The 19,252-nt window shown below is 36.9% G+C and overlaps 1 protein-coding gene across 1 annotated transcript in view; it reads right to left on the bottom strand.

The window, feature by feature from the left end:
- Positions 1-1,534: 1,534 nt before the first annotated feature.
- LOC131989913 (zeta-sarcoglycan-like) overlaps positions 1,535-19,252 on the bottom strand; it is a 60,687-nt gene continuing 42,969 nt past the window's right edge. Inside the window, exons 7-8 of the mRNA XM_059355271.1 lie at positions 4,693-4,816; positions 1,535-2,303 (exon numbers count right to left, since the gene is read on the bottom strand). Of these exons, the coding sequence (XP_059211254.1) occupies positions 2,112-2,303; positions 4,693-4,816 (316 nt within the window). The 3' untranslated portion in view covers positions 1,535-2,111. The remainder of the gene's footprint in view (positions 2,304-4,692; positions 4,817-19,252) is intronic.

Raw genomic sequence — 19,252 nt, forward strand, 5'->3', positions numbered from 1 at the left:
ATAATATTTCATATTTTAAAATTTTAAAAAAACTAGACACAAATTTACCTTTTTCTCAGCATCTGCATCTATCAATATTGTGACATTATTAGTTCTGTATAACAACACATTTTTTTTTAGATTTGTTTTAAAGTAGCATAATAATAATAAATCGATAATAAATAAATACAAATAACCATGTGTCTTTTTGTTTATCAAAATTGTGACTTTAATTTGTTCAGGAAATATGGTCAAAACAAGTTAAATGCGATACAGGACAAACTATTAATGGATTAGAATTGTTTAATGGGTTTAAACTTAGCCTAGTAACAAAAAATAGAAGATTTAACGTGTTTGTTACACGGGTGTCACCATGGGGTTCTTATGGGTTAAATGCTTTTCATCTAATCTATGAATGGCTGTTTAGTGTACGATCCCAGTGTCCCTAGAGCCACACACCAAATCTTTCATAGTGCATCTTTCAAGCATGAAAACCAGCACGCTGCCACTTAAGGAACCTTCAGTGAGCGGGGAGCAGACGGGGCGCTAAGCCCTTGTTAGGATGCCATCACAGCTCTTACCAAACCAGCCTGTCTCCACCGCAGCGACATGATGGAGGATGAGGAAGTGGAGCGAAGCTTTGCAGCCCAGCAGCTCTGCTGACACATGGCTGCCTGCCTCAAGGTCAGCCAGCCTCTCCAGTCATCCCACAGTGGAGCGCTGCCTCGGAGGGAAGGGACGGTTATTAGCAGGGAATCAAACCAGAACGGTTTCTTTACATTTAGTTAGTGGACATCAAAACACAACAAAGATGCAAGATAATGAATTTCTCAAATAAAACATATAATATAAATGATATCATGATAATGTTTACAACTGACCATAAGATCCATTTAGTTGCAGTTCTAAAGCTTTTGATCAAATAAGGATACAAGATGTATCCTCCATTTGCACTACTATGTATATATTTCTATATATGTGTGTATGTATGTATATATGTGTGTATATGTATGTATGTATATATATCTACTTGCACTAATGTACAGTTAGATCTGCATTTATTATTTATTTTATTTTTTATACAAGTCATTCCTGTATATATTGCAATATGATTCACAATTACTGCTTAATGCACTTCTGGTTAGATGCTATCTGCATTTCGTTGCTTTGTACTTGTGACATGTGCAATGACAATAAAGTTGAATCTAATCTAATCTAAAAATGATCCTCATTAGCATTTTGAGTAATCCATTGTCATGGAGTTGCAGTTTGAAAGGAAGTCCTTTAAAATGCTCGGAAAATAATGTTAGCGTGATCATCCACAATACCATGACAATTGGGCAAACATCATCTGCTGATGAAGATCATTTGATAAGTAGAAAGCTCCAGGACAGCTTCTAAATGGACATTCTTATGAGGTTGTTTCCTGTGGATTAGTGAGAAAGTAGAATATTTACCTTTAAATTGTCCCGTGACCTTTACCTGAACATTCAAAACAACATGTGTGACTGTTTTCAGCTGGTGTTAATCACAGTAAAAGTTCAAGTACAAGGTATGCCACCAAAAAACATGTTTAATCTCAAATTAAACAGCTGCTAACACAGTGGAAAAAAACTAAAATATCTAGTGAGATTACAAAAAACAAAAAGAAAACTGGATTTTGTGGACGGGGGGCATGACAGAGTTGTGCTTAAGTGTCTTTCTAACATCACGTCTTTAAAAACCTTTAATACCTCTCTCTGATTGAACAGACAGGTTCAAGTCACAATATGAGTTCTTTCAAAGCTGAAGGCACCTGTGTTTTACCTTTTCTCATCTATTATTTCAGAATCTTGAAAAAGTTCAAAAGTTCACTTCCTGTTTAGAATGAGCCTAAAGTAGAAAAATAAAGGGTGTGTCCTCTGACTCTAGTATAGTTTAGTGGTTGAGTTCCTGATTTCAGAGAGCTCCTCTCAACACACTCAGTGGTCCTGGTTGGTTGGTTGGACCTGGGTGCTTCTGTACTTCTCTAGCCTCAGCTCAGAGTTCAGCTGTGGTGGCTCCCACTCTAATGTACCAACAGAGGATTCTCAACCTCAGCAGCTCCAGAGCAGATGTTACAGGTGTCCCCCATGGCCAACGCTGCTGGCAGGTCAGCTCCAGAGGCAGATGTTGCTCATGGCCTGGCAGGTGGAGCTGGTCTCTGCAGGAGAGAGGTAGATCTTGCCGCTGGGGCAGACACACACCTCGTATACGGTCTGCTCCTGGGAGGCCTGGTTGGGTGCTGCGGTATAGATGCCCAGCGGGAGACTACCCAGCTGAATGGTGTTGGCATCTAAAAGTATCTGATAGGAAAAAACCATCAGAAACATGCTGGAAGTCATTCAAATAACATCACCAGAGGTGCCCTGAAGTGATGCATTAACAGCTCAAACTGATAAATGACTCTGGTGCAATCACTGAATACTTTACGAATACGAATACTTTATTTTTGGATAGGGACAGTGCACATTAATGAACATCGATAAACATCTTTGTAAATATGCCGGATTATAGCAAGGCTGCTAGTTTGCATCCATAGTCCCTAAAAATTAAAAAATAAATACAAATATAAAAGACAGCAAGTACATAGGTAAGATACAAATAGAGGAGACAACACACACACAACACACAGCAGACCCAGACAGGATATAACAGCAATAAAAAGTAATGTTCAAGTCCAGTTAGTGGTCACACTTTTGACGTGATTTGAGCCATTATTTCAGATTTCCTTTAAAAGAATACAATGTGACAAGTGGAGGGAAACACAGCAGCACTGATCTGGTAGGACACCAAGTGAAGGAAGAAATCCATCTTTCTACTGAATATTGTTATTATTTGAAACACAAAATTTAGGGATGCACAATATTATCGGTATCGGCCGATATTGGCTTGAAAATGAACTATCGGACATCGGCCAACACGCCGATATCCTCCGATATAATAAACTGATTAAATAAACACGCCGATATCCACCGATATAATAAAGTGATTAAATAATGGGGTGCACATCACCTCTCTGTTCATCTTGTTTGTTGCTCATAGAATTGTGCAGTGTAGTCTGAGTCCACCTATTTATTTATTTATGCTATGATTAGGGGCTGAAGCTGCTTATGTTTTTTGTACTTTTTGTGATTTTGTTTGCACAGTGCAGATTGAGTTGTCACATATTGGGCTCCTGTTTTAAGTTAAATTTGAATTTAAGCAGCTGTCTGTTAGGTACATGTAGTTTTATTCAATTTGGGTTTAATTGCTGTACAGTTGCACTTTCCACATGTTCCCAGTGAACACAGGTTATGTTTACTTATTATGTCAATTGGGAAATTGGCCAAATTTGCCCTGATTGTCAATATTAGTTGTGCAGGAAAAAAATATCTGTATCGGTAATTGGCTAAATGAGTTGAAAAAAAATCGGCATATCAGCAAAAAATCCAATATCGTGCATCCCTAACAAAATTGCTAATTTTTAGCTATGCTAGCAGCGATAATCAGCTGGTAAGACGGCAGTGATTTGAAAGGCATTTTTTCTTAAAAAACAAACAGCAAAATTACATAATTTTTCAGAGCCAGAAACATTTTTGTAAAACTTGGAGAAACTGCAGGGTGTTTCCAATATGCATACACTGTAAAAAAAAAAAAAAAAAAGAAACCTGTTGTTTTTACGGTAAAAAACCGGCAGCTGTGATTGCCAGAACTTTACTTAAATAAATACGGTAGAACTTTTTTAAATATAACGGTAAAAAGATATTGGCACTGTTGATTTCACATTTAACATTGCCATTTTTTTCCCATTTCTTACCGTATAAATAAAACGTTTTTCCATCAAAAGAAGCGCTGTTCTGCCATATAATTGACAAGAAAATACTTTATAAATGCTGCATAAATTAAAGACTTTTAAATATTACAGTGTATTTCTGTTAGAGATATGATGATTAGTACATTTAACAGTGAGAAAAAGTATTTTTAGAAAAAATGAATGCAAAAATTATGGCTTGTATATATATTACAGTATATAGTTTTGTTACAAACACGGTGCCAGTGTGTTTTACAGTGGAGTAATGTATTTTTCAAAAAAAAAAAAAAAATGTAAAAAATACTGTTTTGTCTGGTATAAACATTTACAGTGTTTCATTGTTACTGAAACTGAATTAACCCATTTATCATTTTACGTCTTTTACTGTCATGGTTTAGCAGTTTTTCACCGTAAAATCTACAGACATTTTTTACAGTGTAGCTTGTGGACACCCCATTTTTGGTAACACTTATAGGCATTGTTGTACATATAGAATCCATTATATTATATTATATTATATTATATTTATATGTTTTTTATAAAGTAAATTGTCATCTAATAAGTAGCATTTTTTAAATGTATGGAAAAGATGCACAAAAGATTTGTGTTTTCTAGCCATGATTGAACTGTTTCCACAGAGGTGTAGGACTTATTTTTATATTCCAATTAAAAAATAAAAAAAGCCTCAGTGAATATAATGTGATCGGGGCAGACAAACGCCCTGCAGCTGCCTCAAGTTCAGACGGTTTTATTTGAAACATAAAATTTGTATTTTCACATTTACAAAAACACAATAAGTCCACACAGGAAAAAAACAAACAAATTTTCTGATTCAAACGCCAACAAATAAGGGCAGAAAGGTTGAACATTTCACTGCGAGCATCACTTCTAACCCTGCTCACCTCTCCCTCTGTGGACTCCAGCTGCAGATCTTTGCGCCCGCTGACCTTCAGCGGCCCTTCGGCAGCGCTAACCTCCACCCCCCTGGGAGCCTCCATGGTCAGGGTCCTTGTTGGAGACTCCAGCCTAAAAAAAAAAACAAGCACAAGCTCAGATTTAGTGCATGAACTCATCTATTATTTCTGTTTATACTTTCAGGATCTTTGCGTTACTAAAACTTTGCCTCTCAGTTAGATTTAATAGCTTCAGATACAAGACGTGTTCAAGGTTGAATTGATTGTTTTTCAGCTCATAGTTGAGGAATATCCCTGCGTAATTACTTGTTTGGGGCAGGATGATGGAATTCAATCGTATTATTTGTTTCATAACAAACCCAAGGCAGTGAAGCACTTAAAACTGAGTCAAAATGTTTCACATTTGAAAAAAAACAACAAACCAGCTTATTGATATTTCTGTTAGACTCCGTTTGACCTGCTGCATAAATATAGTTTTTGGTTTTTACTAATGCCAACCTGTGGAATTTTAAAGCAGCTGTTCATGTTTAAGTCGCTCATTATTCTAATCCAGTGTTGCACCTAAACAGCAAATAATTGTACCAGCTGATTTTGACCTTCGGCAACACTGAAGCTAATGCAATTTACATTTTTCTGCCGTGGACTATTTGTTTACACAGCCAAAGATAAGTGCGAGAGCCAATCAATGTGGAATTTGTTTTCATAACTCATAACCGTTTCAAATTGATTTCCCCCCCACCCCATCTTCCCCCAAATCTGTTTTCAATGAATTTTAAATGGAAGACTTAAAGGAGCCGCCTTGAAATCGCTTAAATCTCCATACCCTCTGAAAGTGACACACATTTGGGATTATGCGCTACTGGAATAACGGGGAGAAAAAAAAGGAAAGCAAATGAATTTCATCTGCATTTGAAAAGCCGCTTTGACTTTAAATCAGCTTTCAGTAGATACAGTTTGGAAAGGATCTGTGAAATATGCCTTTGACCTGGAACTATTTATGCCATAGACATGTGGGAATAAACATATCTGCTCTGTAGGTTTTTATTTTTAACTCTTTCACTGCTGATTTTGCTTTTCCACCCCTCTGTTTAAACTACCAGCCGATATGCTTTGAATCAACTTACATTATTACATGTTTGTTTTGTTTTGTATTATCTTATTTTGAGTTTAATTCACAATTTTTATTCTGTTTTATTCAGAATGCATTCAATTATTAATTTGAGAGCTTACCTACCTTACCTTACTAAGTATATTTTACTTTCCAATTATTTAAAAAAAACAAAACCACCTTCAGTCCGTCTACCATAGCAACACAACACACTATTACTCCTCCCGTTCATTAGCGAGCCACAACAGTCTGTGTCTGAGTGCTGCTCAGCTCAGTATGTTTTAATAATTATTTTTTCTCAAGCATCCACTGATAATCTATGGCTTAGACAGACGACTCATTAAAAGAGCCCATTTAAAACTCTTTGCACTGAGCTGTGCAGTGAGAAGTTAGTGATATGTGATGCTTGTGTGATACTTTCACTCTATTCAAAGCAGTTCTGTCATCACCCGCTGCACACACACACACACACACACACACACACACGCACGCACACGCACACACACACACACACACACACACACACACACACACACACACACACACACACACGCACACACACAGCTCAGGCAATTCTGCCAGAAGACAAAGTGCTCAATTTTCAAGAGTGCTTGTTTCAGACACAGTCCATAATAATACATTAAATGAATTAAATTTAATTAAAAATGTCTCTTGGGTTTCATAACCATCTCAGAATACTTCCATTTCCATGTACAGAAACCTTATAGTCTAGTTTGTGAGGCTCCAACAGCAGCATGAGGTTCAATTTCACCGTACTGCTGACTCGTAAACATCACCATTAATGTTTAATTAATGCAATATATTAAATATGAAATGCCTGAAATTAGAACAACAATGTAAACTTCACCTTTTAACTGCTGTTTTAAGGTCAACAGTGAACTTTGAACCTCATATTTTAAGCCAATATTTAAAAGTTCTCAGAAAAATGGAAATCTGAGCATTAGACACCTTGACAAGCGACATCTGCTAGTAATAATAATAATCATAATAAATGTTGTGATGATTGACACCTTCAGAATATTATTAATTAGACGAAGCTCTACAATGAACTTCAATTAAAGGTTTTCCCACTTGAAGAGAGCGATCATAATAATCTTCCTAGTAAAGAAAAATGTTTCCAATTATATTTGTTATGTATATTATACAATGTAATGGGTTCTTCTATGGCCTCGGGAACAACCGTCCACCAAGTTTCATCAAAATTGGGCCAGTAGTTTCAGTCATCCTGCTGAAAACAGACACACAAACTCAGCCAAAATAGGGCTGCGAATATTCAAATTTGGAAACTTTCCATGGGAATTAGCGGGGATTTATGGCAATTAACACGACTAAACCAGAAATTTACAAAATTGAAGGTTGGCCCTTAAATATAGTTGGGAAAATATAGCATTATCTTGACTAAAACTGACTCATTTGACTTGATAAAGTTCTACTTACAAATATATCTGTTGAAATGTCATGGTTTTTGTCTGTCTGCTTATGACAAAATAACATTTTTATATCTTTGTTTGGATATGCTACGAAATTACCCCCAATTTCTAGTTAATTCACCTTAATTCCCATACATTTCTAACCTGGGTATACCCATACTGCCTTGCGTGCTTGAATTTTATTTCGAACCTGCAGAAAGTCTGGAAACCAGGGCCGTTTCTTAGCCCTGTTTTAGGGATCCAATCACAGAACGGGGAGGGACGGCAAGACGATGACGCGTACTACTCGGCAGACGGAAGCTTGTAGTTTTGTAGTTTTCTTACGGATCCAACATGGCTGCAGCAGACATGAAACTCTCTTTAGCTGTAGATGGTGTTTTAAATAGTTTAGAGCGAAATTTGATTTTAAGAGAAGAACAACGTTTGACTTTACACTCCTGTTTCACCACGAAAAATGATGTTTTAGCCTTGCTTCCGACAGGATTTGGGACTACCAACTAGCCCCGCTACCGCTCGCTGCTGTAATGCCGGTGATCTGGCTACGAGCCGGGGGACAGCGGAGCCCCCAGAGACCCGCAGCAGCTTGTTTATTGCCCAAAAAATCAGTGGATGTGTGTGGCTGAATGACATGAGGGGGGATAAAGCGTGAAAATAAATAATATTGCAGAAAGCGAGAACTGGAGAAGAAAAGCAGCAAGCTGCACTCTCTCACAGACACACACACAACAAACATCCATTTCTGTTGCTCTACTACGTCATCTGGTATAACTGATCTGATTGGCTAAGAGCTACCTACAGACGCTTTTGATAGACATTCTAAGCGCCCAATAAACGGCTCCGGAGGATCGTAAACCACACCTCCTCTACGGAGAAATGAACGGCTGGTTTCTGTTAGCCAGGCTAATACATTTCAATAATACCCATGTAAAGTTTTCGATATGAAATATTTCCAAAATTCCCCAGCTTAACTTCCCATGAAAAGTTTCTGGAAATTTACCGGAAAAATGACAGTGACAGTTACTGCTCCTATTCACTTCGGTAAAGCAAATAACTCTAACCGAAAACATGGTAACTATCTAATTTGGCCTGAAATCTAAGGTAAAAGAAAACATTTTAAGAAAGTTATTTCAATGGTGTTAGTTGCTTGATGCTTTAAAATGAATGACTCTAAATGGAATCTCTATATCTTTTCACATACGGTATCTCCTTTGTATTTGTTGAACTGTATGCTTATCTGTAGAGCAACTTTACATTTTTTGTATGTATTACTTTTGTCATGTTTTCTAGAGTAGTTTTTTCTATTCAATGTGTCACCAAGATAGATTTCTTGTATGTGCAAACCTACTTGGCAATAAAACCGTTTCTGATTTGGATTTCTGGGAAATTGTTATAAAACTGTGTGGCCCGTTTATGTGTTACCCATGAAGACATTGAAATGAACTCAGCAGCTCTGAGACTAATAAATGAAGCTATAAATTCAGTTTGTGTACAGAAAGTTTCAGATCATTAGACTGACTGATCAGTTAAAGAGAGCTCCATCCTCTCAGTACCAAAGAGTTACTTTTACTTTAATATTTCACTTCTAATCCAAATCTCTGATATGTAAAACCCTCACTACAGATAACCTATGTGGCATTTTCAGTCCTAATGACGATTTACAACAGAGCAGCTTTTCTTTCTGCGTTCAGGATGACCTTTACATCAACAAAAAGGTCATTGTATTGTTGAGCAATGGAGGAACACAGGACAAAATGTACTGATGACCGAAGCTGAAGTCATAGTGGATGAGGTTGCTTTAAATATTTCACATTTACTCTGTTAGATTAGGGAATTTAAAAGGTGAAAGTCAAGTTTATTTTCATGTCACTATGACACATGGCCTTTGATTGTGATTTATTGTATTGTCTTTTATTTAAATTTTTTTTATTTTTTTTTTTACAATTTTTAACATTAACATGTTGAAGCATTGCATTTTATTTGTTTGCAAGGTGCTATATAAATAAAGTTTTCAATTATATGCCGTATTTTTCATTTTTAGGTTTATTCCATTTTATTCTGCTTTTATTCTTCTATTTTACTCTTAAAATGCTATTTTGTGTTTTTTTGTTGTTGGTTTTTTTTTTTTTTTTTTAGATGTAAAGCACTGTCACTTGTTTTGTTGTAAAAAAATAAATAAATAAACAAGCAGTACTGAACGGGCCCTCGCAGTAAAAACATATTTCTAGCACCGCACTTGCTAGCAAACGTTTTAATTAATGATTGCTATCAAACATTAGCAAAAACTTTATTTTGAAGCCAAAATATATAGGACCAACACCGAGAATCAACGCGAAGTTAAGCTCAGTAGTAATCAAGTCAAATACAAACATGTTAGCATGACTAGTACGTATTTAACCGGCCAGTTAAAAGACACATTTCTCTCGTTTTTAACAAGCTAATTTGCTATTAACGGCTACACAAATCTCTTTGATAGACAATCCATTACCAAGCCATGAAAACATACCTTTATCTTGGCGTTTTTTCTCCTCCTCCTCTTTCTTCCTCTTTCTTTTCTCTGCCACTGAAGGATATGTCCTTTTTGCGACAATATTTTGCCTCCAACTACCTGCGCTTTGGATGAGCAGTGCGCACTGCACGGCAGGACGCCCACGTTACCGGAGCAGCAGCTTTGACATTATAAAGAGAGGCAGGAAAAATCACTAGGCCTACAGCAGCAGCACTCTGTTGACATAAAATTGTGTTTTTGTACAATAATATATATTTGATCAAATATAAATCATCACTCATACATGCAAAAAAAAATTTTATTCTTTTTTTATTAATTTTTAATTTTTTTAATTTTAATTTTAATTTTTTTTTTTATTTTATTTTTTAATTATTATTTTTTTTAATTTTTAATTTTTATTTTTTTAATTATTTTTTTTTCTGCGCTTCTGCGCATGCGCGGCCCCGCGGCGCTTCTGCGCATGCGCGGGTTTTTGGACGCTTCTGCGCATGCGCGAGTTTTTGGACGCTTCTGCGCATGCGCAGGTTTTCAACGCTTCTGCGCATGCGCGGGTTTTCGACGCTTCTGCGCATGCGCGGCCCCACGATGCTTCTGCGCATGCGCGGGGTTTCAACGCATGCGCAGAAGCACCGTAAGGCTGCGCATGCGCAGAAGCGTTGAAACACCGCGCATGCGCAGAAGCATCGCGGGGCCGCGCATGCGCAGAAGCGTCGAAAACCCGCACATGCGCAGAAGCGTCCAAAACCCGCGCATGCGCAGAAGCGCCGCGGGGCCGCGCATGCGCAGAAGCGCAGAAAAAAAAATAATTAAAAAAATAAAAATTAAAAATTAAAAAAAATAATAATTAAAAAATAAAATAAAAAAAAAAATTAAAATTAAAATTAAAAAAATTAAAAATTAATAAAAAAAGAATAAAATTTTTTTTTGCATGTATGAGTGATGATTTATATTTGATCAAATATATATTATTGTACAAAAACACAATTTTATGTCAACAGAGTGCTGCTGCTGTAGGCCTAGTGATTTTTCCTGCCTCTCTTTATAATGTCAAAGCTGCTGCTCCGGTAACGTGGGCCTCCTGCCGTGCAGTGCGCACTGCTCATCCAAAGCGCAGGTAGTTGGAGGCAAAATATTGTCGCAAAAAGGACATATCCTTCAGTGGCAGAGAAAAGAAAGAGGAAGAAAGAGGAGGAGGAGAAAAAACGCCAAGATAAAGGTATGTTTTCATGGCTTGGTAATGGATTGTCTATCAAAGAGATTTGTGTAGCCGTTAATAGCAAATTAGCTTGTTAAAAACGAGAGAAATGTGTCTTTTAACTGGCCGGTTAAATACGTACTAGTCATGCTAACATGTTTGTATTTGACTTGATTACTACTGAGCTTAACTTCGCGTTGATTCTCGGTGTTGGTCCTATATATTTTGGCTTCAAAATAAAGTTTTTGCTAATGTTTGATAGCAATCATTAATTAAAACGTTTGCTAGCAAGTGCGGTGCTAGAAATATGTTTTTGCATCGGGCTACTAGTTATAGTTTGAGATTTGTTGTTTGCACAAATTGTTTGCTGTAGAGCATGGTTATTTTTATGAGTAAAATAAACATATTCTTTATCACATCAACTCATAAGATATGTGAAACTTCCCCAGGAGTTGTTAAACTTTGGAGGATCAGCCCAGTGCCAGTCCACATCCTCAGGCTCCACTGTGGGAAAAGCATCAGGTGAGGGAAAGACTGTCACCATACACTATACATTTAATTTATAAGTGTCAGAATTGCACCTAGATGGAAATTAATTTTGTCAAATATCTCATTAATATGTGTATGTAAGTATGTATTTCATCATAGGTCCATCTCCATCATCTACAGAGCTCAGTCTGTCCCCCATCCTCTGTGTCCCCTGTCCCCTCTGTGTCTGCAACCACTGCTGATCTACCTGGTAAATTAACAGTAAACACTCTTTATAACTGCTCATTGTACTGAAGAACTTTCTGAGATTAATAATTATGTCCAAAACTGTAATTAATGTCCATATTGTTTGTCATTGTCTTTCGTTGGTCACTTCCTCAGCACCACAACGTCCCCTTGGTACCATGGATCATCATCAGAGCTCTCATCAGTTGACCCAGCTGAGTGGCCTTCTTTCCTCCCTGATTTAAACAGGACTGAGCAGGTGATCAGAGGGCCTCTGCCTATTAACGAGAACTATTTCATTCCCCAAACGGCATGCCACTATACCTATAGACAGTTAGTCAATGGGGAAAAGTCAAGCGGAAGTGGTTGACTTATTCATGAAGTAAAGGTGTTATATGATATATATAGATATTTCTAAGTGATTTTATTTTTTGTTGCACTTTATTGTTGTTCTTGCACTACAATTTATTTTCACACAATGCTGTTGCAGTTTTTTGAAGCCAAAAATAATAAACCATATGACACTTTTACTAAAATATATATAATATCATTTTTTTATATAATGTTATACCATTTGGAACGTTGTGTAAATCAACCCTAGCTCGCTCTTCTAGTTGAATGTGCTACATTTTGAGAATAAAAACCATATGTGACACCCTGGACATCATTCATTCATTGGTATTATTTGTATTATTATTGCATTGGTATATGTTATTAACTGGGCCACCCCCATAAATGTGTAAAGACATATCAGGCTGGAAAAAGGATAATGTAAACAACACTGCCAGAGCCGCAATGTTTTGAGTTGTAGCAACATTTAGCAATGAACTTACTTGAGGTCTTTGGCCATACATCTCGTCTCCCATTCATTCGCTGCCGCGCTCCGAATCCTGCTCAAAGTCTCCTTCTTGTGAAAGCATTACCAACATTAGCCTAATTACGCGCTCCCTGGCTTTGACCCCATAAATAGGACGGTGATACACTGCATTACCAATGTTATCCTCAAATCATTATCATCATCATAGCGTATTTTTCATTATACCTTTTTAATCACGTAGCCAAGTCTATTTACCCATCATCTCTTGTTAAACGTTTCAATAAGAGAAGCAGCTGGTTACACGGATTGTATTACTGTTACATTAATTTATCAATTAAAAATGTAAATCATAATAAGACATGCAGCAAGAGTGCAGTGGACGGGATGTGAACCGGCGTCCCATGGTTTAAAATGCAACAGATGGTAGCATCCTTCACCACTGGACTATCGTGACACCACTGTCCAGGTGAAAAATAAAAAACAGGAAATATATATATATAAATAATAATTAAAAAATATATATATATATAATCTAAACTACAATAACTCTTTTTAGGACTACTTGAGATTAATTCTACATAAATATGCTGCGTCTTAAATAGGTGACGATTCAAATAGCTGGCTAATATGGTAAATTGGTGTATTTTAAGAGAGAAGCAGTTTTACAAACAGACCATATACCCGCCCCGACGGAGCGCTCAAAAAGGCGAGGGAACGCACCCAAGACGGGGCCACAATCTAGCTGTCTCCCTATTGGCTGGTGAAACACACTAGTTTAAGCGCAGGGCGGGACATCGTTCAGTCTGAGCAGACACCTCAACCTGAGAGGACGTGCGTGTTCTGGGTGCGAGCACAAAAGTTTTGAGAGCGCAGAGTTGAGATCTGAGCGCGTAGACTTTAGATTTGAGCGCGCACAGGACATATTTGAGTGCGAGCGAAATGTTTGTGTCCAAGAAGAAGAAATGTGAGCACAAGCATGTGATTTTTAAGTGCATGCACACATTTTGAAAGAAAGCAGCAGAAATCTGAGTGCGAGCGCAAAATGTGAGCATGAGGAGAACAAATCTGAGCACGAGAAAGACAAATTATGCTCTCAAACTGAAAATCTACGCTCTTGAATAAAGATAGGATAATTCTTCCATAGATAAAGAGATAAAAAAACATGATAATGATAATTAATTGCATTGCCTTAAGTCTTATGGTCTGGGCAGAGGGCCAAATATTAAATTAGACTGCCACCAGAGCGCCACCTAGGGGCCGATCAATAAAAACCTTCAAGGGTTATCCTCAGGAGGGCATTGACAATAAGTATACCAAGTTTGGTGTTAATCCGACCAACTGATTTGGAGATATAAAATACTTCAATTTAAAGAGCGCCACCTAGTGGAATGCAATTCTTCCGGGAAATATCAACTTAAACACCCAGTTCATAACACTGCAAAAATCTGTTTTTTATTTATTTTTGAGCTATAGGTTCCATCACAATTGTGTTTCCTCATTCAGTGGAAGTCACGAAACAGACATTTATTTAGAATGAAAATCTTCAAGATTATATGTTATTTAACTTGGTATTTGGTGGTCTCAGTGGACACCAAACTGTAGCCTGGCTAATAACACATTTTTAAGGCAGATACATTTCAGAGGTGATATCACTGCAGCCCTCGTAGAGAGGACGCTCTAACATGACTCGCACCTCTGAAATTTGAAAATCGTTACCACCAATGATCTCACTTTTCACACAGTAATTGCATCACATAGTTACAGTATTGACCGAGCCTGAACCATGCATAGAAAATATAGATATTGTTTATTTATATTGACAGATGGAGAAGCGAGTATGATGGCAAATAAGCCTCCCTGCTACACCTTATAGCAGTTATTTCCACCATATCTGTATGTAATGTTCTCTGCTATCCAAACATTTCTCTCACGACCAGACAAGAACCATCACAGTAACAAAGAACAACCATTTTTCTTTGCTGCAGTCAACAACAAAAAAAAAAGAATACACTCCTGCTGCACTACATCTCAATCCCAAGAAATTGGAGGTAGAAAAGTTTGACCAGAGCTAAGTGGGACCAGGAAGAGTTGTTCTGCTCTGCCTTTATCTTCTTAATGAACCTGTCACTCTTGTGTGGACACAGCTACTGCAGTCTGTCCTGAAAGCTGCTCAGATCAACTAGAGAGGGCTCTGTGGCTGGCTGCACTGCAAACAGACTTTAGACCCGAAGAGGATGAGAGCTCTAGTCGCAGAGAGTTGTAGAGAAAATGAAATGAAAGACTGGATTTCCTGCTCTCTGATGCTAGGCCTAGAAAAGTACCATGTGATGTCTGCACTGTAAGGGAGCAGAGAGCCTTCAAATCCTGTCTGGTCTGCCTTTGCTTCTTAATGTCAGACTTGCCTCTTTGCAGATCCCCATGTGCTTTAAAAGCAGCCGCTTACAAAAAAACTGCAGTTTCAAAAGTTAGTGCTTGACACGACTGAGACCTGGAGAGTTTCAGTGCACTGATCAGACGTCCATCTACCAAGCTTCCTCCGTACAGAGAATAGACCAAGTCTCTCTCAATGTGAACAAACTAGATGAGAGAGGCATCACAGTGAAATGTTCAGCGATACTACAAGGAAGATATCAGAGCATTTATCACACAGCTTCCCAGCCTATTCAGATGTATTTAGGACATGTGCATCAGGAATCAGAGCACCATCCTCCAGACGGAGACGCAAAATGATCTGATTATGTAATTGACAGAAATATTTTCATATTTAGGACTGTAATTTCTGGTTGGAAAAGCTGCTGCTATTATCAGACTGAGTGGGCAGCGAGCTGGGGAGTCAAAACATGAATCCTCAGAGCCAAATTGCCTGCAATTGACTATCTTGATTTCTGTCCTCGAACTCGGCACCGGAGGGTATTTTGAGAGTGAAACTAGAGAGGTCGCTGCCAGGTGAATGAGCTGATCAGAGCCTGACAAGAGCTACGACTATCAGTAATGAAGCTGTGAGGCGAGAGCTAGACATGACAAACTGACACATCTCTCCTGCAGGACTTTATCCACTTTATAACCACACTGCCCTTGTTTTAGAGACCTCAACATCAAGGCCTCTATTCTTGATGGCTCCTCAGCCCGAGTGCCATTATTCACCAGTCACCATACACAAACATGTCTCCTAGTTTTTTGGGCATACTGTTGACAAATGGGATGAAAAAAGGGAAGTCACAGAAGACTAAAACAACTATAAATCAATCAAACTACTCAACCGTTAAGTTTCTGCACTACTGCCTCTGCATTTTAAGATGCACACTGCACTAAAGCCTAAACGATTAGTTGAGTAATTGATTAGTCGATGGTAGCCCAGGGATGTTACCACGGCAATGCCCCCTTAGTTTGGCCTTCATGCTCCTAAAAAATGATACGCCCTGTGGCCAGAGTGGCCTTGATGCCCTCTCTGCACAGCTCCAGTGGATTTCTCCGTTTTTCTCCTCTGTTTCTTGTCTGGCAGAACAATTTTTAGACACAGAACAATTTTTAGACAAGTGTCTTTGTTGTGTTTCTGAATTTTTATTTGTTGAAATGAAATATTACGAACATAACCAGTGCTGGGTTTGATTTTGGACCGCTCGAACTTTGGACTGTATACGAGGATAGTAAATGCATTAAACTCTGTGACAGAAATATGCATATGCATTCTTTGCATCAGATTTATAAAGCCACATGTACGAAACTTGTGCAGGCTGTACTGCTCATTAGACATCAGTCATTACGCAAGGTTATGACTATTTGTAAAATTCAAATCACAAATTCATCACATTTCTACACACCTTCATGCAGTAAAGTCTAAATTATTATTATTATTTTTATTATACAGTACAGGCCAAAAGTTTGGACACACACCTTCTCATTCAATGCGTTTTCTTTATTTACATGACTATTTACATTGTAGATTCTCACTGAAGGCATCAAAACTATGAATAAACACATGGAATTATGTACTTAACAAAAAAGTGTGAAGTACATAATCCCACATGTGTTCATTAATAGTTTTGATGAATCTACAATGTAAATAGTCATGAAAATAAAGGAAACGCATTGAATGAGAAGGTGTATCCAAACTTTTGGCCTGTACTGTACATAAGGATCAACAATGATATATTCATGGTGCTCATGCTGAAAAAGACTTAACAAAGCGCTTCATAATCGGGATAAAATGAAACGATCAACAGGAAGATGATACCTGAAATGTAAATAAAAAGACAGGAAATTCAAGGCTCCTCCTTTGAGCCTTTGATTGAATTTAATGCTGTGTAGAGTGAGAAGGTTGTTCGTGCTACTGGTAAATGTAGTACCAATAAATTATTTCGTGAAATAAACATATTTATTTCACTGATAGTCACTGAGTAGTTTTACTATTAAAATAAAATAACCCTTAACCCTTTATCAGGCAAATAACTATATTTGGTAACTTCAGGTAATATTTCGAGGAAAAAGTTGCAAATCTACTAGATTAAAGTGGCAAATCTACAAGAAAAAAAGTTGCAGATTTAAGAGATTTAAAGTGGCAAATATGCGCGAAAAAAGTCAGATTTATGAGAAAAAAGTGGGAAAAAAACAACTTTTTTTCTCCCAGATACACCACTTTAAATCATAGACTGTAAATCTCATAAATCTGCACATTTTTTTCTCATAGATTTGCCACTTTAATCTCGTAAACTTTTTTCTCAAAATATTATTTTCGTATGTTTTTTTTTTACACATTCTGGCTGTATGTAATATCCTCCAATATTCTCTAAGGTTGAAAATTGGAATTTGCAAGTATTTCAATGAGTGCCCTATTAAGGGTTAAAGTGGTGAATGTGGGAGAAAAAAAATGCTTTTTTCCCCACTTTTTCCTTGTAAATCTGCAACTTTTTTCTTGTAGATTTGTCACTTTAATCTAGTAAATTTGCAACTTTTTTCTCGAAATATTACCTGAAGTTACCAAATATCGTTCTTTGCCTGATAAAAGGGTTACGTTAAATTAATTATTCCTGGGACTTCAAAATCATTATTCTATTTGATATCTTGCTGGCCTGGTGTTTGGCCTTTGAGGCCTCAAAACATTGACAACACCAAAGGTCAAGTGGCACAGCCTCTAAAATGCAGAAATTCCAGGCCTGGTCGATAGACAGGAAATTAATTGGCAAACATTTTGATGATAATTAATTATCTTTCAAGAAATTCCCAGGGAGCGTCTGCTGTTTTTCTCCATTTTATCTAATTTTTTTTTTTTTGCAATTTTATGCATTAATTATGAAGACATCACCGGGAGCTCTCAGCAATTAGGATATTCATTATTGACTGTGTAGATCAGGGAGATAATATCATGATTGGATAATTGGTTGCAACCCTAACATTTACATACCTTTGCTGCTACAAGTGAAAGGAAATGCAGTGAAAATATTTTCTATAGAGCGTACACTTAATGCAATGGGGATTTTTTAAACCCTTTTCAGCTGTCCACAGCAGTAAATTGCTTTGTTTCCATGTCGGTTCTCCTGCCAGTTTCTCCAAATGTATCTACTGTTGGTTATATACAGGTGCACCTCAATATATTAGAATATCATGGAAAAGTCCATTTCCAGTAGCTCAAGTCAAATAGCCCCAACCAAGTATTATGTGCATATAGATGGATATACTTTTCAGAGGCCATTTTTAAAATTGGTCTTTTGTAATATTCAAATTTTTTGAGACACTGAATTTTAGATCTTCATTAAATGTAAGCCATAATCATAATAATTAGAAGAAATTAAATTAATTAAGACGTGAAATGTTTCATTCTGTGTATAATGGGTCTATATAATGTGTTATTTCCACTTTTTTTTAAATTGAATTACTGACATAAATAAACTTTCTATGATATCCTAATTTATTGAGATGCACCTGTACTGACTATGGTTTACTCTACAACCCCAGGTCAAAAATCCAACCTCACTTTTTAAGCATAACGTAATATTAAATACCTTTTTATGCACTTATTCCAGAATAGTTATGGCATGCAAATACCCTCCTAACTTTCATTCAGTTGTTCTTGTGCCAAAGAATCCAATGGTGATATAAACCTGAGCATCCCCTTTAAGCCTTTATCAGGAAAAGAACTATATTTGGTATATACATGTGATCTTTGTCATCCTACAAGCCTGGTTCTACTGAGTATTAATGACAACTGGATGTGTTTAAAGAATTGTAAAATCTAAAATGAGTAATGAATAAAATAATATTTTGAGAAAAAAGTTGCAAATTTACTAGATTAACCCTTTATAGGCCACTCCTGGAAATTAAAAATGTCAACCCTGAATTGTTATTGGAGGATATTACAAGACTTTTTGCAAAATGTTTCATTTTTAAATTGCAAATCGAGGTAAATTGAGTCATTATTATTATTATCATATTTATTATAGTCTCTTTCCCACAGCAACCCTAAATAGACAATAACACATCATTTGCATCCATCAGCACTTTATCTTTTACCTTTAAACTATTTATTATCTTTTTAGACTACTTATTACAAACGCGTAATGTCTGAATGTCTTTTTTGAAGCACCTTATATATGAGAAGCACACAGAAATTTAGTTGTATACTTTTTAATACAATGACAATAAAGGAAAGCTTGAATCTTGTGTGATTTACTGATTGGTCAGATACCACAGTGTCACTATCTGTGATGTAGAAACCCACGTGGTTCTATGACTTCAAGTTACCAAATATGGTTCTTTGACT

This window comes from Centropristis striata, chromosome 17 (genome assembly GCF_030273125.1).
Source record: "Centropristis striata isolate RG_2023a ecotype Rhode Island chromosome 17, C.striata_1.0, whole genome shotgun sequence".
NCBI lineage: Eukaryota > Metazoa > Chordata > Actinopteri > Perciformes > Serranidae > Centropristis > Centropristis striata.